The sequence below is a fragment of the Phyllostomus discolor genome, chromosome 5, assembly GCF_004126475.2.
Source record: "Phyllostomus discolor isolate MPI-MPIP mPhyDis1 chromosome 5, mPhyDis1.pri.v3, whole genome shotgun sequence".
In the NCBI taxonomy this organism is placed as follows: Eukaryota; Metazoa; Chordata; class Mammalia; order Chiroptera; family Phyllostomidae; genus Phyllostomus; species Phyllostomus discolor.
In genome coordinates, this window is record NC_040907.2 from 125,060,504 (window position 1) to 125,082,055 (window position 21,552).

At 54.8% G+C, this 21,552-nt stretch overlaps 1 protein-coding gene and 1 pseudogene across 4 annotated transcripts in view; both read right to left on the reverse strand.

The window, feature by feature from the left end:
• The window catches only part of CDH23 (cadherin related 23), a 410,614-nt gene that overhangs the window by 118,450 nt on the left and 270,612 nt on the right, over positions 1–21,552 (reverse strand). For all 4 annotated transcript variants that reach the window (XM_028511340.2, XM_036026831.1, XM_028511341.2 and 1 more), the window contains 6 exons: positions 16,309–16,373; positions 11,980–12,217; positions 10,387–10,492; positions 7,574–7,701; positions 4,004–4,076; positions 1,863–1,979 (listed from right to left, as the gene is read on the reverse strand). In XM_028511340.2, coding sequence (XP_028367141.1) covers positions 1,863–1,979; positions 4,004–4,076; positions 7,574–7,701; positions 10,387–10,492; positions 11,980–12,217; positions 16,309–16,373 — 727 coding nt within the window. The remainder of the gene's footprint in view (positions 1–1,862; positions 1,980–4,003; positions 4,077–7,573; positions 7,702–10,386; positions 10,493–11,979; positions 12,218–16,308; positions 16,374–21,552) is intronic.
• Positions 13,529–13,610, reverse strand: LOC114498160 (annotated as a pseudogene).

Consider the following 21,552-nt stretch of genomic DNA (forward strand, 5'->3'; position numbering starts at 1 on the left):
TAATGGGACCCAAGAGCTAAGAAGAAAATGCTTACACCTTTGGAACTGAAGGAGCAGCAGAAAAACGTCCTTGTCATTACTGGAAGCCCTGGGGTGGAGAGGGGTCCCCGGGGGTGGGGGGGTGGTGGGGGGCGCTGAAAGGTCAATGTGCCCGCCGTGGTACCTGGGGGGTGGCGTGAGACTCTGACGTGGCTTTTGACAATGAAGCAGTTAAAGCCTGTGCTCTGGAGTCAGCAGTTCAGGCTCTGCGAGCCCTCAGTCAAGTTACCTTCTCCTGTGCCTGGGTTTCCTCATCTGGAAAACGGGGATAATGCTAGCATCTGCCTCACAGGGTGGTGAGGAAAGTGAAACGGGATGATCTCGTCAGAGCTGACAACAGCACTGAGCACCTGGCTAGTGCCCCTGCTCCTCCTCAGGGCCCCCCAAAAGTGGAGGCCCGCTGAGGGCAACGCTCCTGCGAGCAGGGAGGAAGGCCTCTGTTCTGTCAGAGGTGGAGAGACAGGCTGGGGGTGGCCCTCCAGTGTTCAGCCTTGGCACACATCAGCATAGCCATCTGCTCCCCCAGCCCCCGGGAAAGGGATCAAAGGGACTGAAGGCAGATTTCGATCAGGAAGGTAGCGGCGACAGGAAGAGGTAGTGCCCCGCCGGCCCCTGATCACCCCTGGCAGAGAGGGCAATGTTTGCCAAAGAATACCGCTCCCTTCCCAGGCTAGAAAGATTGCTGCGAAGTGGCTGCCGGGCCAGGGACTGTGTTCCAGCTTTCCTTGCATCTAGGCAGGACCATTACCTTGTTCTGGCCAATAGGATGTGGGCACAAGTGATGTGTGTCGCCTCCGGGTCTGGCCCATAAGCATCTCCTTACACAATGCTCCATGCTCCCTTTTCCCTCCTGCAGTGACCTTGGACCACTACACAGGAGGGACCTGGGTCCCAGAATCACCACATGGAAGGCTATCCCCTGAACATGGCACTGGACTGCTGTGGAGTTAGAATTCCTGTTGTGTTGAGCCACTGAGATTCGGGGTTGGCTTGTCTGGCACCTGCGGCCCCTTACATCATGCAGAAGCGGGTACTGAGGTGTGGACATCCATGTGCCCGCTCGGCTGACTTAGAACTCGGAGGGCCGGGCCTCGTTTCACTCTGTCCTGCAGCACGGCGCCCAGCGCAGCACTGGCAGACTCCCACTGGTATCTGAATGAACACGAGTGCTCCTCCCCAGCTTCTCGATGAAAAGCCTGGAGTCTCTCACTGCTTCTTTCTGCCCCGATTCCCTCCCAGCTTCGAGGAGGAGCAAGAGCTGGAGGGCGACATGCAGTGCAATGGAGAAAGGAGAGGTACACCTTTGTGCAGAGAGCCAGGGCTGAGGGCCCTGGGTGAGGGGAACAGAAGAATCACGATAACAGCCTAATTGTGGTAGTGCTCCTATGTGAGGGACTGCTTTAGGACTGTCCCCTGAGTGACTCACTGGATTCTCACAATTGATCATCATCATTTTTAGGTGGGGAAACTGAGGCACACACACTGGCAGGGAGAGGAGTCAGGACTCAAGAACGAGGTCGCCAGCTGAGGGAGGGGACATGTAGGCTTGAAGAAAGGCGTCCCTGGAGAATGGCATGTGAAATGGGACACATTTTAAGCATGACAGGACTTGTCACCCTTGAAAGGCATTTCTTAGTGGATAGATTCATGTTGGGATTTTTTTGAGGGGGTAAGATCAGTAATCTCACTTAAACGAACACTTTAGGGATGAAACCAGGCACTGGAAGCTGGCTTGCTCGGAAACGCGGGCCCTGCGGGAGGGAGGTGCCCCGGGCTGGGCACTGCCAGCCGCAGGCGCAGACACAGGGCCGGGTGGGGCTCACCTGAGCGGGCGCTGATCCGAAACAGGGAGGAGCCCTCCAAGGAGTAGATGATGGAGTCCTGGCCGTACTCCCGGGAGCCGTCCAGGTCCGTGGCGTTCAGGAACAGCACCGTGGCTCCTACGGGGAGGCAAGGGGGGGGGTGGGTGTGTGTGTGTGTGTGGCATCTGCTGCTCACTGCTGCCCCTCCCCCAGCCCTCCCTGCCTGGCTACCACTTAAATACACTCAGTCTGACCAACTTTGACTTGGAGTTAAAAAGAAACAAAGCTCCATATTAAATTATTCTATCTTTATTATATTCAATTTTGGTCTCATCTTGTTCACAAGGGGAATTTATAAGGGGTTTTATTTTGTATTTAATGTTTAGCTGAGGTCCTCGCCTTCATTTCTTTCTCTGTGGAATCCTGGGTCAGGGAATCGGCCTTTCCAGCTGCCCTGGCCAGACCCCAAGAGCAGCTAGTCCCGTGGCCGAGCCGGCCAGGGCTCCTGGCACCCTCCTGCTACCCAGCCTCCAGTTCTGGTGGAGCGGCGGGAAGGTTCAGCGTTCGGGTCTCTAGAGTCACTACAGCAAGGCTGGAGTCCGGCAGGATCCCTGACAAGTGCCCTGACCTGTCTGAGCCTCAGCCTATCACTCTGTATGATGGGTCTAACTATGGAGCCCGTTTGTGGGGCTGCTGGCGAGGACCCCGCAGATGAAGAAAGCATGCAGGGTGCAGGCCGTGGTTACTGCTGTGCTGAGGAGTCAGCCGTCCCCAGGGGCATAAGGGGCCAGGCAGCGTGCTGTGGCACAGGGGGTCATTCTGACCCCTTCCAGATAGCTGTGGGGCCTCTGATTTGACTCTCAGTCCTGTCCTTGGCAGGAGGACAGATAGATGGGCCCTGACACTCCACTTTATCTGAGCATATTCAACTTTGAAGAGGATTAAGTGCTATGACAGAGGCTCCTCCTTGGCAGAATCTCTGGGATGGTGGAAATGCAGGGGGCCGCTTCAGCAGTGACATTCTCCAGGGGATGCCTGAGATGGGACAGGGAAGGGTAGGCTGGGCACGGTCTGGCACCCACCCAGCAAATCACCAGGCACTGGGGAGGTGCCAGGAGGCTCTCAGCAGAAGGCTCAGGGTGCCGAGGAAGGTTGCCCTCCAGCTGCCCCTGACACAGCTCTCCCTGACTCCTGCAGCTGTTCCTGACTCCTCCAGCTGTCCCTGACTCCTCCAGCTGTTCCTGACTCCTCCAGCTGTCCCTGACTCCTCCAGCTATTCCTGACTCCTCCAGCTGTTCCTGACTCCTGCAGCTGTCCCTGACTCCTCCAGCTATTCCTGACTCCTCCAGCTGTTCCTGACTCCTGCAGCTGTCCCTGACTCCTCCAGCTATTCCTGACTCCTCCAGCTGTTCCTGACTCCTCCAGCTGTCCCTGACTCCTGCAGCTCTCCCTGACTCCTGCAGCTGTCCCTGACACAGCTGTTCCTGACTCCTGCAGCTGTCCCTGATTCCTCCAGCTGTTCCTGACTCCTGCAGCTGTTCCAGATTCTGTCAGATGTTCCTGTCTCCTCCAGCTGTCCCCTGACTCTAGTTGACCCCGACTCTTCCAGCTCTTCCTGACTCTTCTAGCTGCCACAGGAATTCCTGACATTCTCCCTACAGAATGTCCACTCTGGGTGAAATGATGAAGCTGCCAGCCTGGATCCCGCATGTGGGTCTAATGACCCTGGGTCTGCAAGCTGAGCCCCGGCACTTTAGACGTGTCCTCACGTTGGATCACACGCTACCCTCCAAGGTCACCCGTTTGGCCATCACGGCCCATAGACCTTCCCACAGCCTTGTAATCCCAGAACTCTCTGCACACTCTTGCTTCACCAAGGCTGTTGAATTAATTGCCTGTCATTATCGTTTCCCCTGCTAGACTAAAGCTGCAAAGAACAGAGACCAAGTGCCTAGCAGAGCATCTGCACACAGTAGGTGCTCAGCAAGTAGCCGTTGGCTGGCAGATAACGGGACATGTCAAAGGCTCCCCTCACTGGTCACGAGGAACAGACAGGCAGGGCCATCGTCCTTCTGCGTCTGTGTGCGACATCAGGTCTGTACACTATGGGAGCTGTGCACACTGATCTGGGCCCTCACGCCCTCCCCTGCCTGGGCCCGTACCTGCCATGATGCTCTCCACCACGGAGACGAAGTAGGCAGGCTTGGTGAAGGTGGGAGGGTTGTCATTCTCGTCCTGGAAGGGAGACAGACAGGTGGCAGGAGCCGGGGGGCCATCGGGGGCTGGTCAGCTGTCCCAGGCTGGCACCAGGGGGAGGCTGGGAATGGCTGACACTGAGACACTTGGCCCCACTGCATGACTGGAGCCAGGTGGGGTGTCATGTGGGGGCCAGGCTCTTGGCTAGGCTATAGTTCAAGGCCCTGGGGAAACATGTGGGGCTGGAAAGGGATGGTGAGAACTGGGGAGATGGAGGAAGAAGATAGAAGTTGCAACTGCCTACAGCTCCCAGCTCCCCGGGTCTCTGGTCGGCCTTCCAGGTGAGCGCCGAGCTCATTCCAGGTCCCCCACCTCTAGCTCGAGGGCCCCCACGATGGGTGTGCCCACCGTGCCTTCCCCCCAGCTCTGCCAAGATGATGGTGGAAAGCTCTAGGGACCTGCCTGGAAATGAAGGGAGAAAGGAGCCACGCAACCCAGAAGACATGCGGACAGGGGCAGGTGGTTTCCAGCCCACCCTCCCGGCCCCACTGCGCATACACAAACACGGCTCCGCCACGCCCAGCAGATCCTGGCCCAGGACCACTGCCTTCCCTTCTGAAGCAATCCCTCCTCTGCCAGCCTCCGCCAGTGGCCAGGTGAGAGGGAGAGTAGGCCAGGGGCTGGGGCTGGGCTGAGGCGCCGAACAAAGCGAGGGGGGGGGCAGGGGTGCCCAGGTGCCGCCTCTGTCTCCTCCTGCTCCTCCACACCCGTCTCTCTCCACTATCAGGGGAGACTTTCCTACCCTTTAAGTGTCTCATCCCCATCCAGTGCCTTTTGCAATCACTCAACAAGAATTCATCCCTGTTCCCCTCTTGGAGAAAGCTTCCCTGCACGGCCCCCTTCCCCTGACTCAGAGCCCTCTCCCCATTCCTCACAAGCCCAGTACAAATACAGGCTCCCAGGGCCTCATTTGCCCCAGAATTGGAGCTCCTAAGAGGAAAACTCCTGCAGCAAACCCCTCTTGCTGGAGTCACTTCTGGCTGAACCAACATGAAAGTGAGGGAGGCATGATATCTGGCAGCCCACCCCTTGGGAGGGCAGAGATCCCATCCCAACTGGGACTGTGAGTGTCAGGGAGGGAACGCTCTTCCTTCCCCATCTGGTCCCCGGCTCTGGGCTGCACACTGGCCGATGCTGACCTGTCTGTCCCCCCAGTCTCAGTGAGCTAGCTGCGGGAGGGCTCACCGGTCATCTAATGCCCCAGGGTCGTCTAATGCCCCAACGGCCTGCCTGGGTGTCCCCCGGCGCGGCACGAGTGCCCCATATTGTGCCGATTTAAGCCTTCTGCTTGGCTGCACGAAACGGCACCGAGAATGTCAGTGACAGAGCATGAGCCAGAAACTTATTAGCGGTGATATTTCCCCGGATCCTGGCGCTGCATTTGCTATTAGTTCTAATTCAGCGGCTCCCTCTACAAAAGCTTATTGTCCCCTAATGGGAAATCTACAAACCGAGTTTGACTTCTTTATTAAAAACCAACAAGCAGTGGATGAAAAGGAATCACCTGGCCCCTCTCACACACCCTCCTTCTTCCAGAACCCTGTCGCTTTGATCTGACTCTCCCCACCCCCACCCTGTCCAGGAAGAGCTGCCGTCAACTGCATGGTGAGGGAGGAGGCAGCTTAGATAAGCGACAGCTACTTAAAAATCACCCACGTGCAAAATCAACCCAAAGGCGCTGACCTTTTCAAGTACGGTCCTAAGACACAAGTGGCTACACCATCCAAAAGTGCCGCTGGAGAGGCGATGCTCACGCACGGCCAAGGGGCACCTGTCTGTGCTGCCAGACCCTCCTCCTGCTGCTGGAGAAGACCTGGAGGGAGCATGCGGAGCCCCTTCTGACCCTCAGGACAGCTTTCAGGGAATGTGGTCAGTGATGTTGTAACAACTAAGGATGCTGTCACATGGGTACTGGACTCACTGAGGCAATCACCTCATAAGTTACATAGATGTCTACCAGGGGTGTCCAACTCGCGGCCCTCGGGCCATAGTTGGCCCAGGATGGCTGTGAATGTGGCCCAACACAAAATCGTAAGTTTACCTAAAACCTGTTTTTTGCTCATCAGTTGTCATTAGTGTTTGTGTATTTAATGTGTGGCCCAAGACAACCCTTCTTCCCGTGTGGCCCAGAGACGCCAAAAGATTGGAACCCCTAATGCAGATTACTAATCTCTATGTTGTACACCCGAAACCCATGTATTATTGTAGGTCAACTGTGACAGAAAAATGAATCTAAAAAGAACACCAGGACGTGGTTACAACTGGCAGGGAACACTTGCCACCTCCTGGTGGGACCCCAGGGCTTCCCGGCAGAGGCTGCAGGCTGACAGCAGGGGGCGTTCAGGCTTCTGTGGCCCTGCTCTCCCCGCCCTGCGCTGACGCTGCCTGAGGCCCGACTGCCAGACGGAAGGCCCGGGCTCCCTGCCCTTCCCTCTGCGGGATCTGGTTCCGCATGGCCTCAACCTCCCAGGCCACCCCTAAATCCTGCTCCCACGTGCTTCACCTCAACTTCTCCATCACTGCCAGCCCCGTCCTATCCTGCAATCAAGTAGGGTCCCCTGCCCAGACGAGGGCCTTTCCACTTGGGAGCTGGCCCTGGAGCCTCAGCCTCAGGTGGGGAGGACGAGGTTTGTCAGAGCTGAGTGTCGGGCACACCAGGCGCTGCCGGCAGAGCCGGCCGGGGCGGGAAAGTCGCCCGGCAGGCCCGCTGTGGGTGAGATGCTTTCCTGAGCACACGTCAGATCACAGCACGTCTCTTAACCTGACACTCTGATCCAATCCTCCTGGAATCGGTAATGTGCTAACTCTCCATCAACACGTGCTCGCCACCGCCTGCAGGCAGCAGCCTTTACAGAATGGGGGCATTATGCGTGTGTGTGTGTGTGTGTGTGTGTGTGTGTGTGTGTGTGCAGTGTTAGAGGGTCTCCAGGGAAAGGCCTGTTGTCACCACTGTCTCGTTCCCGGGCTGGCTGGGGGAGCTGCGAGGGGCCAGCGAACCGCTGTGGAGATAGATTCAGAGAGTGATCATTTCAGGTGTGAAAAGCACTAAAGTGTGTATGATATTCATGTCAGACAAGCTGTGGTTTGGTTTCAGGCCCCTTGAGAGCTTCAGAGGAGTAGAAAAGGGACGTGAAAAAGAAAGAGGGGGATAGAGAGAGAGGCGGGAGAGAAGATGGCCTTCCAGGAATTCCCTCGGACTTCACAGAATGTGGCTATAAATGAAGGAACCCTGTGACATTTCCTCCCAGCGCCTGTCCCCCCAAGAGGGTGTCCTGAGGCCCTTGAACGAAGTTAGAGCAGGAAAGTCAGGCTCTTCTTACATTCCAGGACGGGGGCTTCCCCTGGCCAAGCAGCAGGGTTTGCTAGGGCAGCTTTGGGAAGCCCCTGAGCCACGGGACAGTCGAGGATCTGGGCACACAGGGTTCAGGCAGAGCCCCTCACACCCTGGGGAGCACCTACCACCCCTGGATACTTACAAACACCTCGATGGTGACGGGGACAGTACTGTTCAGAGGCGGGTTGCCAGCATCCTTGGCCATGACCGTCAAATAAATCAGTCCATTGGGTATCTGTTCATAATCCAGGGGGCGGCTCACACTGATCACTGAAATGACAGGAACAGGCCCCCAGGGCCCCTGTAAGCAGACCTCAGACCCCCACCCAGCCAGGGCTTCCCTTGGGGCAGAGAGGGAAGAGCAGGCGTCACTGGGCAAGCACTGCCTTGTTTTCCCCTCCTGCCTCTGAACTCCTGGAGTTTCATAAACTTAGCCCAGGTATACTGACTGCCCGATGTGTGCCAGGCCCAGTGCTGAGTTGCCAGGTGTAACTACTCTGGTGGTAAAATAAGCCTGACTTACAGATGGAGAAAGCAAGGTCAGAGAGGTTTGGTAACTTACCCAAAGACACACAGCTAGGAACACAACAGAGCCAGAATTTGAGCCCAGGTTCGTCTGAATCCAGAGTCCAGGCTCTTCCCTGGTAGGCATTACTCCTACTTGTCTGTCTGTCTCACCCGCTCACCTGACTCCCCATCAGCCTGAGGACAGGGTCCTGCCCCAGGCTCTTGACTCTCGTCCCTGGTACTGCTCCTGACACCCTTGCAATAAGCAGCTCGTCCACTTATTGCCCAGTGTTGGAGTTGCCCGGGGTGGGGCAGACAGAGGGGTACAGAGGCAGTTCCCTCCCTGGTCTCCTCTGGTCCCCTCTGTTCCTCTCATTGCCTTTATCCCCATTTCTCTTCTCTCTCTCCCTCCCCCCTTTATCCTTCAGGCTCTTCATGCCTGTCCAGTGGCCGCTCTGGGCACTGTTTAGACCCCTAGGGAGGACACTCAGGGCGTGGTGTTGCAGGTTTTACCCTCAGCAGAACTCTGCTAGAAGGTGGGTGAAGACCCTGAACACCAAGGGCAGACAGAAGTGGAGAGGGGGATCTGGGCGGGGAGGGGCAGAGCTCAGGCAGCTGCTTTGGCCCGCCACGCCCCCTCCCCACACAGCCTGAATTCTCACCCCAGTACCCTTTTGTGCTAAGCCACTGATCTCATTTTGGGATGGGAAGGCATGTTGGCTCGGGAGTGGGAGCATGGATAGTCTGCAAAGGCACTGCGACAATATTAAATTGCTACTTTCTATTTGGAAAACAGAAATCAAATTATTGCTTCAGTAATATAAAACCTAAGGGAGGTCCTTCCAGCTGAGAGGGAGGTGAGGTGTGAGGGTGGGCGGAGACGTGAAACTGTCACATTCTTTAAGGGGGCAGATTTGATAGAGGACATCAGGCTGCAGCCTCAGGAGCCAGGACTAACTTCTATGATTGCATTTCTCTGACAGAACTGTGGGGTGGGAGGAGGAGTGAGCACGGGATGCAGAGTCATCCAGTGCTCGCCCCTTCTGCCGCGGGGGCACCTGACACACCTCTCCAAGCATTAGGGAAACTTCCTGGAAGAGGAGATATCCAAAGGAGCCCTTGAAACTAGACAAAGGTTACAGGGAGGCAGAGCAAAAGGAACGGACCCTGCAGAGACATGGAAGTGACCACTGAAAAGGGACAGGGTGGCGAGGGGTTGGAAGACGCTGGATTCTGGTGCTGGGTGGGGGTGTGCTGAAAGACAAGGCTGGAGAGGCAACCAAGAGCCAGATCACATGGGCCTCTCTGCACTGCTTTGCTGTGTGACCTGGGGCAGTTGTTCTCTCTCTCTGAGCCTGTTGCTTCAACTGAAAAAAAGGGGGTCTTTTGGGATCTTGGAGTTTGAGGTTGCCGCTGCCATTCCCTTCACGGGGTGTAGGGACCAGGACTCACAGCAGGGCAGGGTCCACAGTGTGGAGCTGCTCCTGGGCCAGGCAGGGAAGGGCTGAGGTCTGGGAAGCGCAGGGGGTGGCCGTGGTGTGCCTGCAGGATGGGGAAACTTGGCTAATGAGCCTGCACCCCCCAGATCTGCCCGGGAAGACTTGGTGAGGAGTAGGTGTCCACCAGACCCAGGGAACAGCGGATGCCTGGCTGGCCATGGGCCTAAGACCGGAGAGAGATCTGGCTGATGTGAGACACACGAGGGGGGACCCCAAAAACCCTGAATTTATTTATAAAAAACTGTGTATTTATTTTTACATGTTTGAACTTCAGTCACCTTCCCAGTACTCTCTATTTGATGAACACACCTATCGAGACTTTTTCCCACTACTCAAAGCAGTTTTGAACTCGTTGATTTTGATCGACTGTCCTTTTAGTGCTTCTGCTGTTTTTTGTTTCATATCTTCCACATTGGCAAAATGTTTCCCTTTGAGGACTTTTTTCATCAGGGGAAACAAAACAGAAAATGTCACTTGGGGCGAGACTGGATGAATAGGGAGGGTGGGGCACAGGGGCCATGCCATTCTTGGTCAAACACTGCTGAACACTCAGTGTGGTGTGGGTAGGTGTGTTTGTAAATCACCCACCACGAAATGGGCAAACACACTGAAGGAGTCTTCAAAAAATCCACTGAAGCTGAACACAGCCTCTCACAACAATACCAGCTGGTGCACTGATCCAGATGGGCTCCTAGAACACTCACTTAGTGATGGAAGCCTGTACAACAAGAGGCCCATGCTCCAGAAGATAACTCTGTTTTTGGGGGTCCCCCCCTTATAGATCTTGATCCTATGGAAGGGTGACCCCGTGCCACAGGAGCTGTGGGGAAATTTCCCAGTGCTCCAGGGTCTCTGGGAGACAGAAGGGCCTTCTCCTTAGTGAGTGGGAAACCCCGTTCCTACCTGCCAACCCTCCTCCTACTGGGCCCGCATCCCTGCCCCCACCTACCTCCATAGCCCTCATACACGCTGATGTCGAAGTAGCTGCCGAAGGCAGAGGCGTAGACGATGCTATAGGTGATCTGGTTGTTGGGCGGAGAGTCTTCATCTGTCGCCTAGAAGAGGATGGACATGGCCCTGTGAGCCCTCAGTGGCCGGGACTAAAAGAAGGTGGGTCAGAGGGAGGCTGGTTCCTCTTGGCGCCCCCTTTTTGGGTGATCCAGACCCTCCTTGCCTTTCAGCTGGAGGCTGCCGTCTGGCTCCCAGCAGACACCTGTCATGTTGGGGCGTGGAGCTACCCTGGGGAAGTTAGAGGGCAGGCTGGCGGCCTGGGGAGAAGAGGAAAAGGCCAGGCCGCCCCAAGGGGATGGACAGGGTCTCCACCATCCCTGGCATGACCATCTCCCAGCCCCTTTGGCCCCAGCTTGCATATCCCACCCACAGGGGCCTTCCCTGATCTCCAGACTGGGGTGGAGCCCCGTGCTCTGCACCCCATCTGTTCCCCCCAACTCCTTGTTTAATTTCTGCCTGCCTTGCTCAGACTGGTCATTCCCTGCTTGCAGGAATCTTGTATCTCTGGATTATGGCTGTATACGGCAGAGTCCAGTATGGGGTCTGGATGTGCTGCTGTTTGGACTAATAAATGCATGTTGCATGAATGCTAGGAGGGAACAAGGCACTGGACTGGCGTCAGGTCCTTCTTCCCCTTGACTGTCCTCTGATGTGGCTGCATTAAGTAGCTTCTTTCCAGATGTCTGACTGCAGAGAGCCTAAGGGGCGCCCCCCCACCCCACTCAGGGTGCAACAGGAGCTGAGCGGGTGGGGAGGAGAGGGAGAGCAGGGTCCTATGGGGAGCCACGGCCAATGTCAGGTGCGCACTCGGTCCTGCCTTCTGTGTGTCCGCCTTGCCCACCTCCTCCACCTTGCCTCAGAAACAAGTTCTAAATGGAGGCTTTGGGCACAGTCACCACGGGTGGGCCAAGTGAGGAAGGGATGTGAAGACATTGAGATGTCTCATGGTCGGACACCCTCGGAACGTGGAGGGAACTCCCTGAAGAGGGACTTGGAGTGCGGAGTTCTGAGCTCTAGCCCTGTCTCTCCTACTCTGCCGATTCCCGTGCCTTCTGGGGCCTGCCTCTTCCTGCCTGTTCCTCTTCTTGAGAGTGGGTTGAACCCGTGGTGTCTGGCTCCTGCCAGCTACAGCAGTTCCTGGTTCTAAGCAGCCTCTTAGGGGCTTGGATGGGGGCCCTTACACAAGAAACTGCTCAGCACATGCCAAGGGAGAGGAGGAGGGTGTCCTTTTGCTGAATGGTGACCTGGAATGCCACAGACAGACATTAAGCTGAGACAGACACTGGCTGCCCTTGGTAACCAAGGACACCAGGTGATGCTAAGAGGAAGCCCCACACAGACAGAGAATGTGACCCCCAAATCTGGCGAGACTTCTTTGCGGATGGGAGGTTGGCCACTCTTGCAGCGGCTTCCCGAAGGAGTAGTCAAGAAGGAGGAGGAGAGAGAAGGATAAGGTGAATGGCAGCGGGTTGCCTTGGGCAGTGTGGACATTGTCGCAGTGAGACGAACGGGAGGGAGCCCCAAGTCTTACCCGGAGCCGCACCAGCTGTGTGACAGAAGGCTCGTTCTCTCTCAGGGCGCCCACATAGGCGTCCTTCTGGAAGGTGGGCACGTTGTCGTTGACGTCCAGCACGTTGATCCTGACGCGGCCTGTGGTCTCCTCGCCGCCCCCATCCCGAGCGATGACCGTCAAGGTGAAGCGCTGGATGAGCTCATAGTCCAGCTTGGCGATCAGCATGATCAGCCCAGTGTCCTTGTCCAGAGAGAACCTGCGTCGGGCGAGGAGGAGGAAGGGAAGGAGCGCCCTGGTGTAAAGCAGCCTGTGGACAGGGTCCGCATTCGCCAGCCTGCCCTTGCCCGCAGTGATAGACAGACGCAAGCACGCAAATGAAGCCTGATGTCTGCCTTCGTTTCCACTTGCTGTTATTGAGAAGAGCATCCGTTTCTCATGGGGGGTCGGGTGGGAGGGGGTGGGCAGGAAGCAGGACCGCGTGGGAGGTGAAGCGGTCAGGCATGGAAAGGATAGGCGTAGGCCGATTCGCTCAGAGAGGAGGCCCAGGGAGAATGACCCTGCTTTGCTGTGAGCAGGAGCTCCTGCCTCCCGGCCAGGTGGGTGTTGGGCAGCTGTGATGGTCAGGATCCCTGTAACTGACGCTGCACAAATACAACCACATGCCGACAAATTGGACAGTGCGGAAGAAATGGACATGTAAAATCTACCAAGACTGGATCGAGAAGAAACAGAAAATCTGGACAAATAAACTACTAACAAAGTTGAATCAGTAATCACAGACCTCCCGACAAACAAAAGTCAAGGACCAGACAGCCTCACTGGTAAATTCCACCGAACGTTCAAAGAAGAATTAACACCAATCCTCCTCAAACTCTTCCAGGGTTAGAACAGGAGGGAACACTTACAAGCCCAGTTTATGAGGCCAGCATTACCCTGATACCAAAACCAGACAAGGCCACTATAAGCAAAGAAAACAGAAACAGAAAACAGGTTAATATTCCTGATGAACATAGAGACAAAAATCTTCAACAAAATATTAGCAAACCAAACTCAACAATACATGAAAGGGGTCACATGCCATGATTGCGTGGGGTTTATTCCAGAGATGCAAGGATGCTTCCGCACCCATGAGCCAGTGGGCAACACACTGACAGGATGAAACATTAAGGCATGAAAATGATATGATCATTTCAATAGACAGAGGAAAAGCCTTTGAAAAAGTTCAACATCCTCCTCTGAGAAAAACTCTCAATGGACTGGGTATGGAGGGAACGTATCTCAGCATAATTAAAGCCACATATGACAAGCCCACAGCTAATCAAACTTAATGGTGAAAAGCTGAAAGTTTTTCCTCTAAGATCCGGAACAAGACCAAGGTGTCCACTCTCATCACTTTTATTTAACTTACTATTTGTTGGAAGTCCTAGCCACAGCACTTAGGTAAGGGGAAAAAATCATTGAAATGAGAAAGGAAGAAGTAAGACTGTCACTGTTTCAGAGGATGTGATACTATATACAGAAGACACTAAAGATGCCACCAAAAGACTATTAGAATAAATAAATTCAGAAAAGTTGCAGTATACAAAGTCAATATATAAAAATCTTTTGCATTTCTACACTTGATCTTAGCCAAAAGGCCAAGAAGTGATAAGAAATTTTTTTTGTATTTCTATACGCTAATAATGAACTGTCAAAAAGAGAAATTAAGAAGACAATCCCATTTACAATAGCATCAGAAAACAGCTAGGAACGAATTTAGCCAAGGAAGTCAAAGACCTGCACACCGGAAACTGTAAGATGCCGACAACGGCTGTTGAAGATGACACGAAGAACTGGAAAGACACTCTGTGCTCGCTGATGGGAAGAATCCACAGTTAAAATGTACATACCACCTGAAGCAACTTACAGACGCACTGCGATCCCCGTCAAAATTCCAATGGCATGTTTCACAGAAACAGAACAAGTAATCCTAAAACTTGTGTGGAACCACAAAAGACCCAAATAAACAAAGCAACCTTGAGAAACAATGACAAAGTGACTTCAAACTGTATTACAGAGCTGTACGGTGTTAGCATAAAAACAGACATGTAGCTCAATGGAACAGAACAGAGTCCAGAAATAAATACAGCCCTATGTGGTCAATTAATTTATAACAAAGGAGCCAAGAATATACAATACATGGTGTTGGGAAAACTGGACAGCCACGTGGAAAAGAATAAAACCAGACGGTTATCAAAAGGCACAACACTCCCCTTACACAGTAACTGAGTCATGGGCATGTAATGACAGCGTGGGGGCTACAGTTAATGATACCGTACTGCACATTCGAAAGTTGCTAAGAGAGTAGATCTTAAAAGTTCTCACCACAAGAAAAAAATGTGTAACAGTGTGTGGAGACAAGGGTGAACCTGACTCACCGTGGTGACCATTCCCAGTGTGTACAAGTACCAAGTCACTATGCCGTGCACTTAAAGCAAGTATGAGGGGGACCCAAAAAATGGAATTTATTCATCAAAATTGTGTATTCCTTCTTACATGTTTCAACTTCAGTCACCTCCAAAGTTCTCTCCATTTGATGCACTATACCTATTGAGACATTTTCCCACTGCTCAAAACAGTTTACGAACTCATTGATTTTGAAGCCCACTAGTGCCTCTGCAGTGTTTTGTTTCACCTCTTCCACATCGGCAAAACATTTCCCTTTGAGGACATTTTTTCATCCAGGAAAACAAAAAAAGTCACTTGGGGTGAGACTGGGTGAATAGAGAGATTGGGGCATGGGGGTCATGCCATTTTTGGTCAAAAGCTGCTGGACACTCAGCATGGTATGGGCAGGTGCGCTTGTAAATCACCCATTGTGAAGTGGGCAAACACATTGAAAGAGTTTTCAAAAAAAATCCACTGAAGCTGAACGCAGACTCTCACAACACCACCAGCTGCTGCACTCATCCAGATGGGCTCCTAGAACACTCACCTAGTGGGGGAAGCCTGCACTACAAAGGCCTGTCCTCCAGAAGGTAATTCTGTTTTTCTTGGGTCTTCCTTCATATAAAGTTTATAGCAATTACATTTCAGTAACACCCACACATATCTAAGGAATAAAACAAATCTGCCATCCAGATGGCTTTGCACCAAAATATTTTCAACAGGCAGCAAAGCATCCAGCAAGGGGAGGTGTGGTTGGTCCTCTCTCAGGGGTTAGCCTTAGGCTTCTGCTTGAGGGGTTGAGCCTGGCATGTCTCCTGGGGAGGAGCAAGGTCCGGTGAGACCATCGCTCTACCTGCCTCCTTTCAACACGCCCTCAGGTGCCCCCCTGAGCAGTCAGCTGACATCTGTGTGCTCTGACCTGTTGCAAAGCTGGCAGCTACCAGGCCTGGAGGACACTGCTCTGAGACCAGGAGAGCCCTGGCCCAGAGATGGGGAGAGCTGAGGAAACCCAAAATGAGCAGGACAAGGTCGCTGGACCCAGATCCCTTCAGGGACTGGGGTGCCCTGTACATCTGTCGCACTGCTTGCTCCTTCTTCCCATTTCGAGGCCCCATTGCATAGTGGCAGCAAATGGCTGGAATGCACCTAATAATCTGCTTCTTCCTGGTCACTTACACAGACCGCCAGTGCCACACTCATCCTGCTGGGCTTCCAGGTGCCCAAGACCCTTCAGCCTTAGAAGCAGACCTGCCCTCTGAATTCCACTTGGCTTTTGATCATATTTAAAATGAGAGAGCCTCTCCTGGGCTCAGCTGAACTGCAGACAAGGGAAAGAGATGCCCAGGACCATGGCAGGTGACAGGGCAAGGCTGGCATATGGTATAGGTCAGGTGGTGAGGCATGGCACCTACCTAATGGCTAGAAGCTGTGGGTCCTGGTGGTGAAAACCCCATGCAGAGCCCTGGCCCTACATGCTGGGTGCTCGGCCAGCTGCATGGCTCTGAGCAAGAGACTAAGCCCCTCTGGGCTGTAGTTTCCTCATCTGTAAAGTGGGGACGAAGCTAGTACCTAGCACTGGGTTCCCCTAGCATTTAGTTTGGAAAATGATAACACATAATACTCATAAAGCACTTGGCAAAAAGCCTGACAAATGGTAAGGGCTTTGAAAATGCTGGCTGCCACTGCTGCTGTGCTGTCATTAGTGTTTCAAGGCTTTAAATGCTGTCTTTTGAGGGCCAGAGGAGCTATGCCCCAGGGAGTTTGGGGGACTTGAGCAAGACCACACCACAGTCAGGGCCAACCCAGCCACGGGGCCCTTGGGCTCCCACCCCAGCCTGGCACTCCAGCCATGGGTGTGGCGCCCTCCCAGGGCACTGAGGAGTGTCCAATCCACTGTGAAGAAGCTGGGTAGGGTCTCACCGGTCAGGGTCATCGGTGAAAAAGTAGTTGACTTCTCCAAAGGTGCCCACGTCATTGTCCGTTGCCTATAAAGAGGAGAACAAGAAGTCATTACTGCCAGACCCAGTGGAGGCTCCCGACATCGCCAGGAAATGCCCACAGCAAGCCAATGGTTCTCCCACACATCTCCTCTGGCCCAGGCCGAGGCTTTCTTTTTTTAATCCTCACCCAAGGACATTTTTTTAGAAAGTTGCTTTTAGAGAGAGAGGTTGGGGGGGGGGGGGGGAGCGAGGAAGGGAGAGAGAGAAGCATCCATGTGAGAGAGAAATATCGATTGGTTGCCTCCCATACATGCCTGGGGCCAGGGACTGAACCTGCAACCTGGGTATGTGTCCTGAATGGGAATTGAACCTGCAAACTTTTGGTCATGGGATGATGCTCCAACCAACTGAGCCACAACAGCCAGGACAGGCCAAGTTCCAGGCAGTGTCAACAGCCTAGGTCATGGCGTGACAAGACAGCAACCCCTGGGGCCTCAGCATTTTCATCGTCAAATGCAAGTGTTTGGGGGAGCGACGAGGTCAGGGCCATATCTGCCAGGCTCATCTTCAGGCAGAGACACTGCCTGGCACAGAGCGGTACTTCACCAATGCTTGGAAATGAATGAATAAATACGAGTAAGAAGGGGTGGGGAGGAATAAGGGAGTTGGTGGACAGATGGGGGCAAAGGTGAGGAGAAGAGAGCATTCTAAGGGAAATGGAGCAGAAGGCGCAAAGAGAAGGGGACCAGAAAAAGGCAGGGAGAGAGAGAGGCTAGGGAGTACAGAGGGGACAGGGGAGACAGAGGGGGCTGGACCTGGGCAGAAAGTGAGGGGCCTGGGGCACAATGTAAGGGGGTTCTCTGCCTCTGAAAGTCACATCCAAACTCTGGGGGCCCTCCAGAATGGCACTTGGACAGTCAGGGCGGGATGGACCCCTGAGGTCCCCTTGCATAGTACCCTTCCCCCTGGGACCTGGAGCCACTGAGGCCAAAGGAAATTAAATGTTGGGCCCCTGGGGACAAGATAGAACTATCTCTCTACAGGCAACAGTGCTGCCATTCTCCCCCTGCACCCCACTCCCTACCTCCTACCCCCTGTGGCCTGGCACAGCCACAACGCCCACACTGACCACTCTCCCTGGGGTCCTCTCACTGCCTGCCCAGGCTGCCGACGTGACCAGGGAAGATTTGTGAGTCCTTTAGTGCCACCATGTAATGACCGTATGAAATATGTATGCCCAGTGAAGGGGAGAGGGAGAAATTTCATTTTTCAAATGCACGAAGCAGAATAATAAGATGAAAAGCTGTGTCTGTGCCCCTGCCGGGGTGGGGACGGCCAGCACGCAGGGCCTCCTTGGGGCCAGTGCCTGGCTGCAGTGGGGCCAGGCGAGGGGCCCTGTGTCCAGGAGGAGGCAGCAAATCCTCTTGTGTGTGGAGGGCTCCCTGGTGTCCTCGGGGACAGTCCCTCCTCTTCTGCGTGTGTGTCCAGCCCTGGACTCCAGCCCTTGCTGCTGGCTCCAGCCTTGTCCCTGATCGGGCTGGGCCTGACTGGCTCCGGTGCCTGTTTGGAGCTGCCCCATCTCTGAAGACTGCTCCTGCCTTCTGCCCAGCTTGCCCGCTCCTGTCTCCCCGGGCTCCCCGAGGCTGGGTTCGGGCTCTGTGATATTCCCAGCCCTGACCGCACTTTGAGCCGAAGCTGTGAGCTGATGTGTTTCTTGCCCCATTAAGCTGTGGCTCCCTGAGGGCTGGGCAGGGTCATGGGGCCTGGATATAAGGCAGCTCAGGCAGCTCCTGGTCTCTCTCATCTACAGCTGCATGGGCTATACCCACACCCACGCAACAGTGTTAATGCATATGCTGCTCAGTTTTGACCACACCCCTATGAGGAGGGCACCTTCGTGTCCCCTGCTCTTTGCTTTTAACACAGAGGCCTCATGACATTGAGTAAGGGTAAGTGGCAGAGTTGGCTTCCAAATCCCTGTTTTTAAAACCAACAGGTCTGCAATGCCAGCCAGCCCAGTAGAGGGCGCTGTTGGGGCCAGCGACAGGCTCCATCCCTGCCCCATGCCAGGTGTCATGGCACATTCTGGCAGGTATGGCTCAGTTGGTTGGAAGGTCACCCCTATATCAAAAGTTTTGGGTTTGATTCCCAGTCAGGGCACACAGCTAGGTTGCAGGTTCAATCCCCGGCCTAGGTGCGGGCACAGGGGTGTGCAACCTTCCCCCACTGCCTCCTACTCCCCCTGCCCACCCCACCACCAGAGGTACAGGAGACAGCCAATTGATGTTTCTCTCTCTCCCTTCCTCTCTCTCTAAAAGCAATGAAAAAAAGAAAAGTATCTTCACCTCTGTCCCAAGTCTTGCTACATGCCTGAGCAACTGAAAGACCAACGGACAAACCTAGTGCCACACAGATAGTGGCCCTTCGGCCCCCTCAGGAAGAGGGTTGGAGGAGTGTCCAGGGGCCTATGAATGGAGAACAAGTGTCTTCCTCAGGTTGTGAATACCTCTTCCCTCCTGCCAAGTCTGTCCCCCTGCAGGGTGACTTCCGGGCTCCCACAGGCCAGCCGGATGGCTACAGGGATGGGGGGTGGGGATGGCCAGTGGCCAGGCTGGGTGGCTCCCATGTTGTACCTGGTGACTCTAAGAAATGCCAGACCAGGCTCAGGTGAGCATCTCACCTGTGCTGCAGGCTCCCTGCCCCCCACCTCTGTCCCCACTGCTGCCCTCCCCAGGCCAGGATCTCACCCACAGGCACGCATTAGCACTTTCAGCTGCTGGCCAGGACTCTCATAGGAGGCCCAGGGTGAGAAGTCAAACCAACGACTACAACCATCTTCCTCCGCTCCAAAGCCTTCAGAGCGCCCCACTGCTGCTGAATTCATTCCAGGCCAGCACCTGGCGTCCGGGCTCTGCACAGCCCAGCTGGCCTTGGTGGCCTTGTACCCACTTCTCCCTGATGCACCCAGCCTGTTCTTTCATGGCCTGTTGCACCACCCCTTCGTTCTGAAACTGCCATCTGAACCCCGGTCCACCCCAAGTGCCCCTTCCCTGAGGGAGCTCCTGACCGCTCACTGTCCTTGACCTGAGAGCCCCTGCTGCACCTTTTCTGAACATGCAGCATGATCTGCCATGGCTGAAAGCGGCCTGTGTCTGCCCCATTTCTTCCCCTCGCCAGAGAAGGCTGCATCTCACGCCGTTTCGTATCTTCTGTGATGCCCAGCACCGGGCCCACAAACCGCCAAACTTAGTGAAATCTGAGATTCCTTTTGTCAACTGCTGACAGCCGACCTGATCTCCCCCCAGGGGGGCTGATGCCCCTCTCAGCTGATGCCCCTCTCAGCAGATGCCATGGCGGACAGTGAGCAGCCAGAGTGAGGCCACTCTGGGTGCCCAGGGCACGTGGCTGGGGCTTACAAAGCATCTCCACCAGCAAGTCCCTCAGGCTCCGATCCCCAATCCAAGCTCCCTATGGGCCAAACCCTGGGGGCAGACGGAGGGTGGGGACTCACTAAATGGCCCATGCAGTCACCGCGGTGCACTTGCAGAGCGGGTGAGAAGGGCAGGGTGGGTCTGGAGGGGCAGTTGGAGGACACGTGGAGCACCGGTGAAAAAACTTTCATGAAGGTGGGGAGGGCTGGGATGGTGGAGAGGGGTCGGAGGGGGGGAGGCAGAAAACTACTTGAACAACAATAAAAAATGTTAAAAAAACAACTTTCATGAAGACTGGGACCAGACTGTTGCTCAGTCACATACTCAGTAAGTATTTTCTGAGCTTTTCCAGTGTGCCAGCTACTGTGCCAGGCGCTGACGTCACAGCCATAAGCCTGACGGTGCTCTTGCTGGAACGTGACTTACAATGGGAAAGGGGAGACAAGACACTGGGGGAGAGAAATGATGAAACAACAATTTCGGACTGGCAGTGGTTAAGACCTGTGAGAACACTAAAGCAGGAAATGGGCTAGCAGGTGGCTGGGCTGCTGCTTTAGAGGGCTTAGTGCTGGAGGACAGCTCCCCTCCGTCAGGTGTATTTGGGCCTGTCGTCCCGTCATGGCCGACCACCGAGCTGCCCAGGCAGGTCCTGGTAGGAACTGCCCTCGTGCAGGCGCCGAGGCCTGGAGCAGGCGCAGAACGTCTCTGCTTCCCGGCCTCAGCCTCCCCTGGTGGAAGTGTCTGCAGCCCATGAGGATGGGCCAGCAGGTCAGCGTCTACCCCTGTGGTCAGTACCTGGGAGAGCGGCCCAGGACTGGCTGCTGCCCAGTGCCTGATTTATAAGGCATCTCCTCCGATTCTTCCCAACACTGGCATTACCAGCAAAACTAATTCCCTCATTTGGGCCTTTATAATTGCATCCGCAAGTGCTTATTTCTGTGATGGACAATGCCGGCAGAACTGTAATTTTCTTCTGCTGACAAAAAGGAAAAAAATAAATACACACGGGGGGAAAATTCCAAAGGTTAAGACAAGGTGAACTTGCAGCGGGGGAGTAGTCAGATCCCCAGAATGGCCAGGCGCGAGTCAGAGATGCCCGTCACTCCCCTGGCTATCAGGTGGGGAGGGTGCGACGGTGCCCCCGCCACTTCCCTTCGAGCACGTGCTGTGTGCGTACACTGTGCCCAGTGTTTCTCATGCTTTATTTTGTCCCATCTTCCCAACAGCTTTATATATTAATATTCTCCCCATTTTACAGAGAGAGAGAAATGAGGCTCAGAGAGGTCAATCTACTCGCCCAAGGTCAAACAGCCACAGTGTTAGGATGTGAACTCAACACATCAACTGCCAGAAGGTGCTCTTAACCATCCCCTCCCCCTGTTCCCCCATTGGTTGGAGTGTGGGGGGTAGAGGCATCTTCCACCAGCATGAGAGCTCAGCCACGGGACCCAGAGTACCCCTCCTAGGTCACTGTCCTCATCCAGTAGAAACCAGATGGGTCCCCATAGGCAGTCTTCTCCTTCTTGCACAGTGGCTCTTCTCCAAGGCTCTGCCCAAGGAGGCTGGCCTCCCCAGGGAGGCTGGGGAGGCTGGGCACGGCCAGCGTTGCTTGGCCGTACCCAGCAGCAGAGGAGGCAGGGGTCTCTGGCTGTGGTTTCCCAGGATGCAGGCCCCTGGCAAAGACCCTTGGTCCTCAAAGAAAGCCCCAATTCCTGTCCCAAACTGGGCCTTGGTGTGTGTGGTGGCCCACAGCGTAGACTGGGAGAGGCTGTCACCTGCTGAAGGCCAGGGCA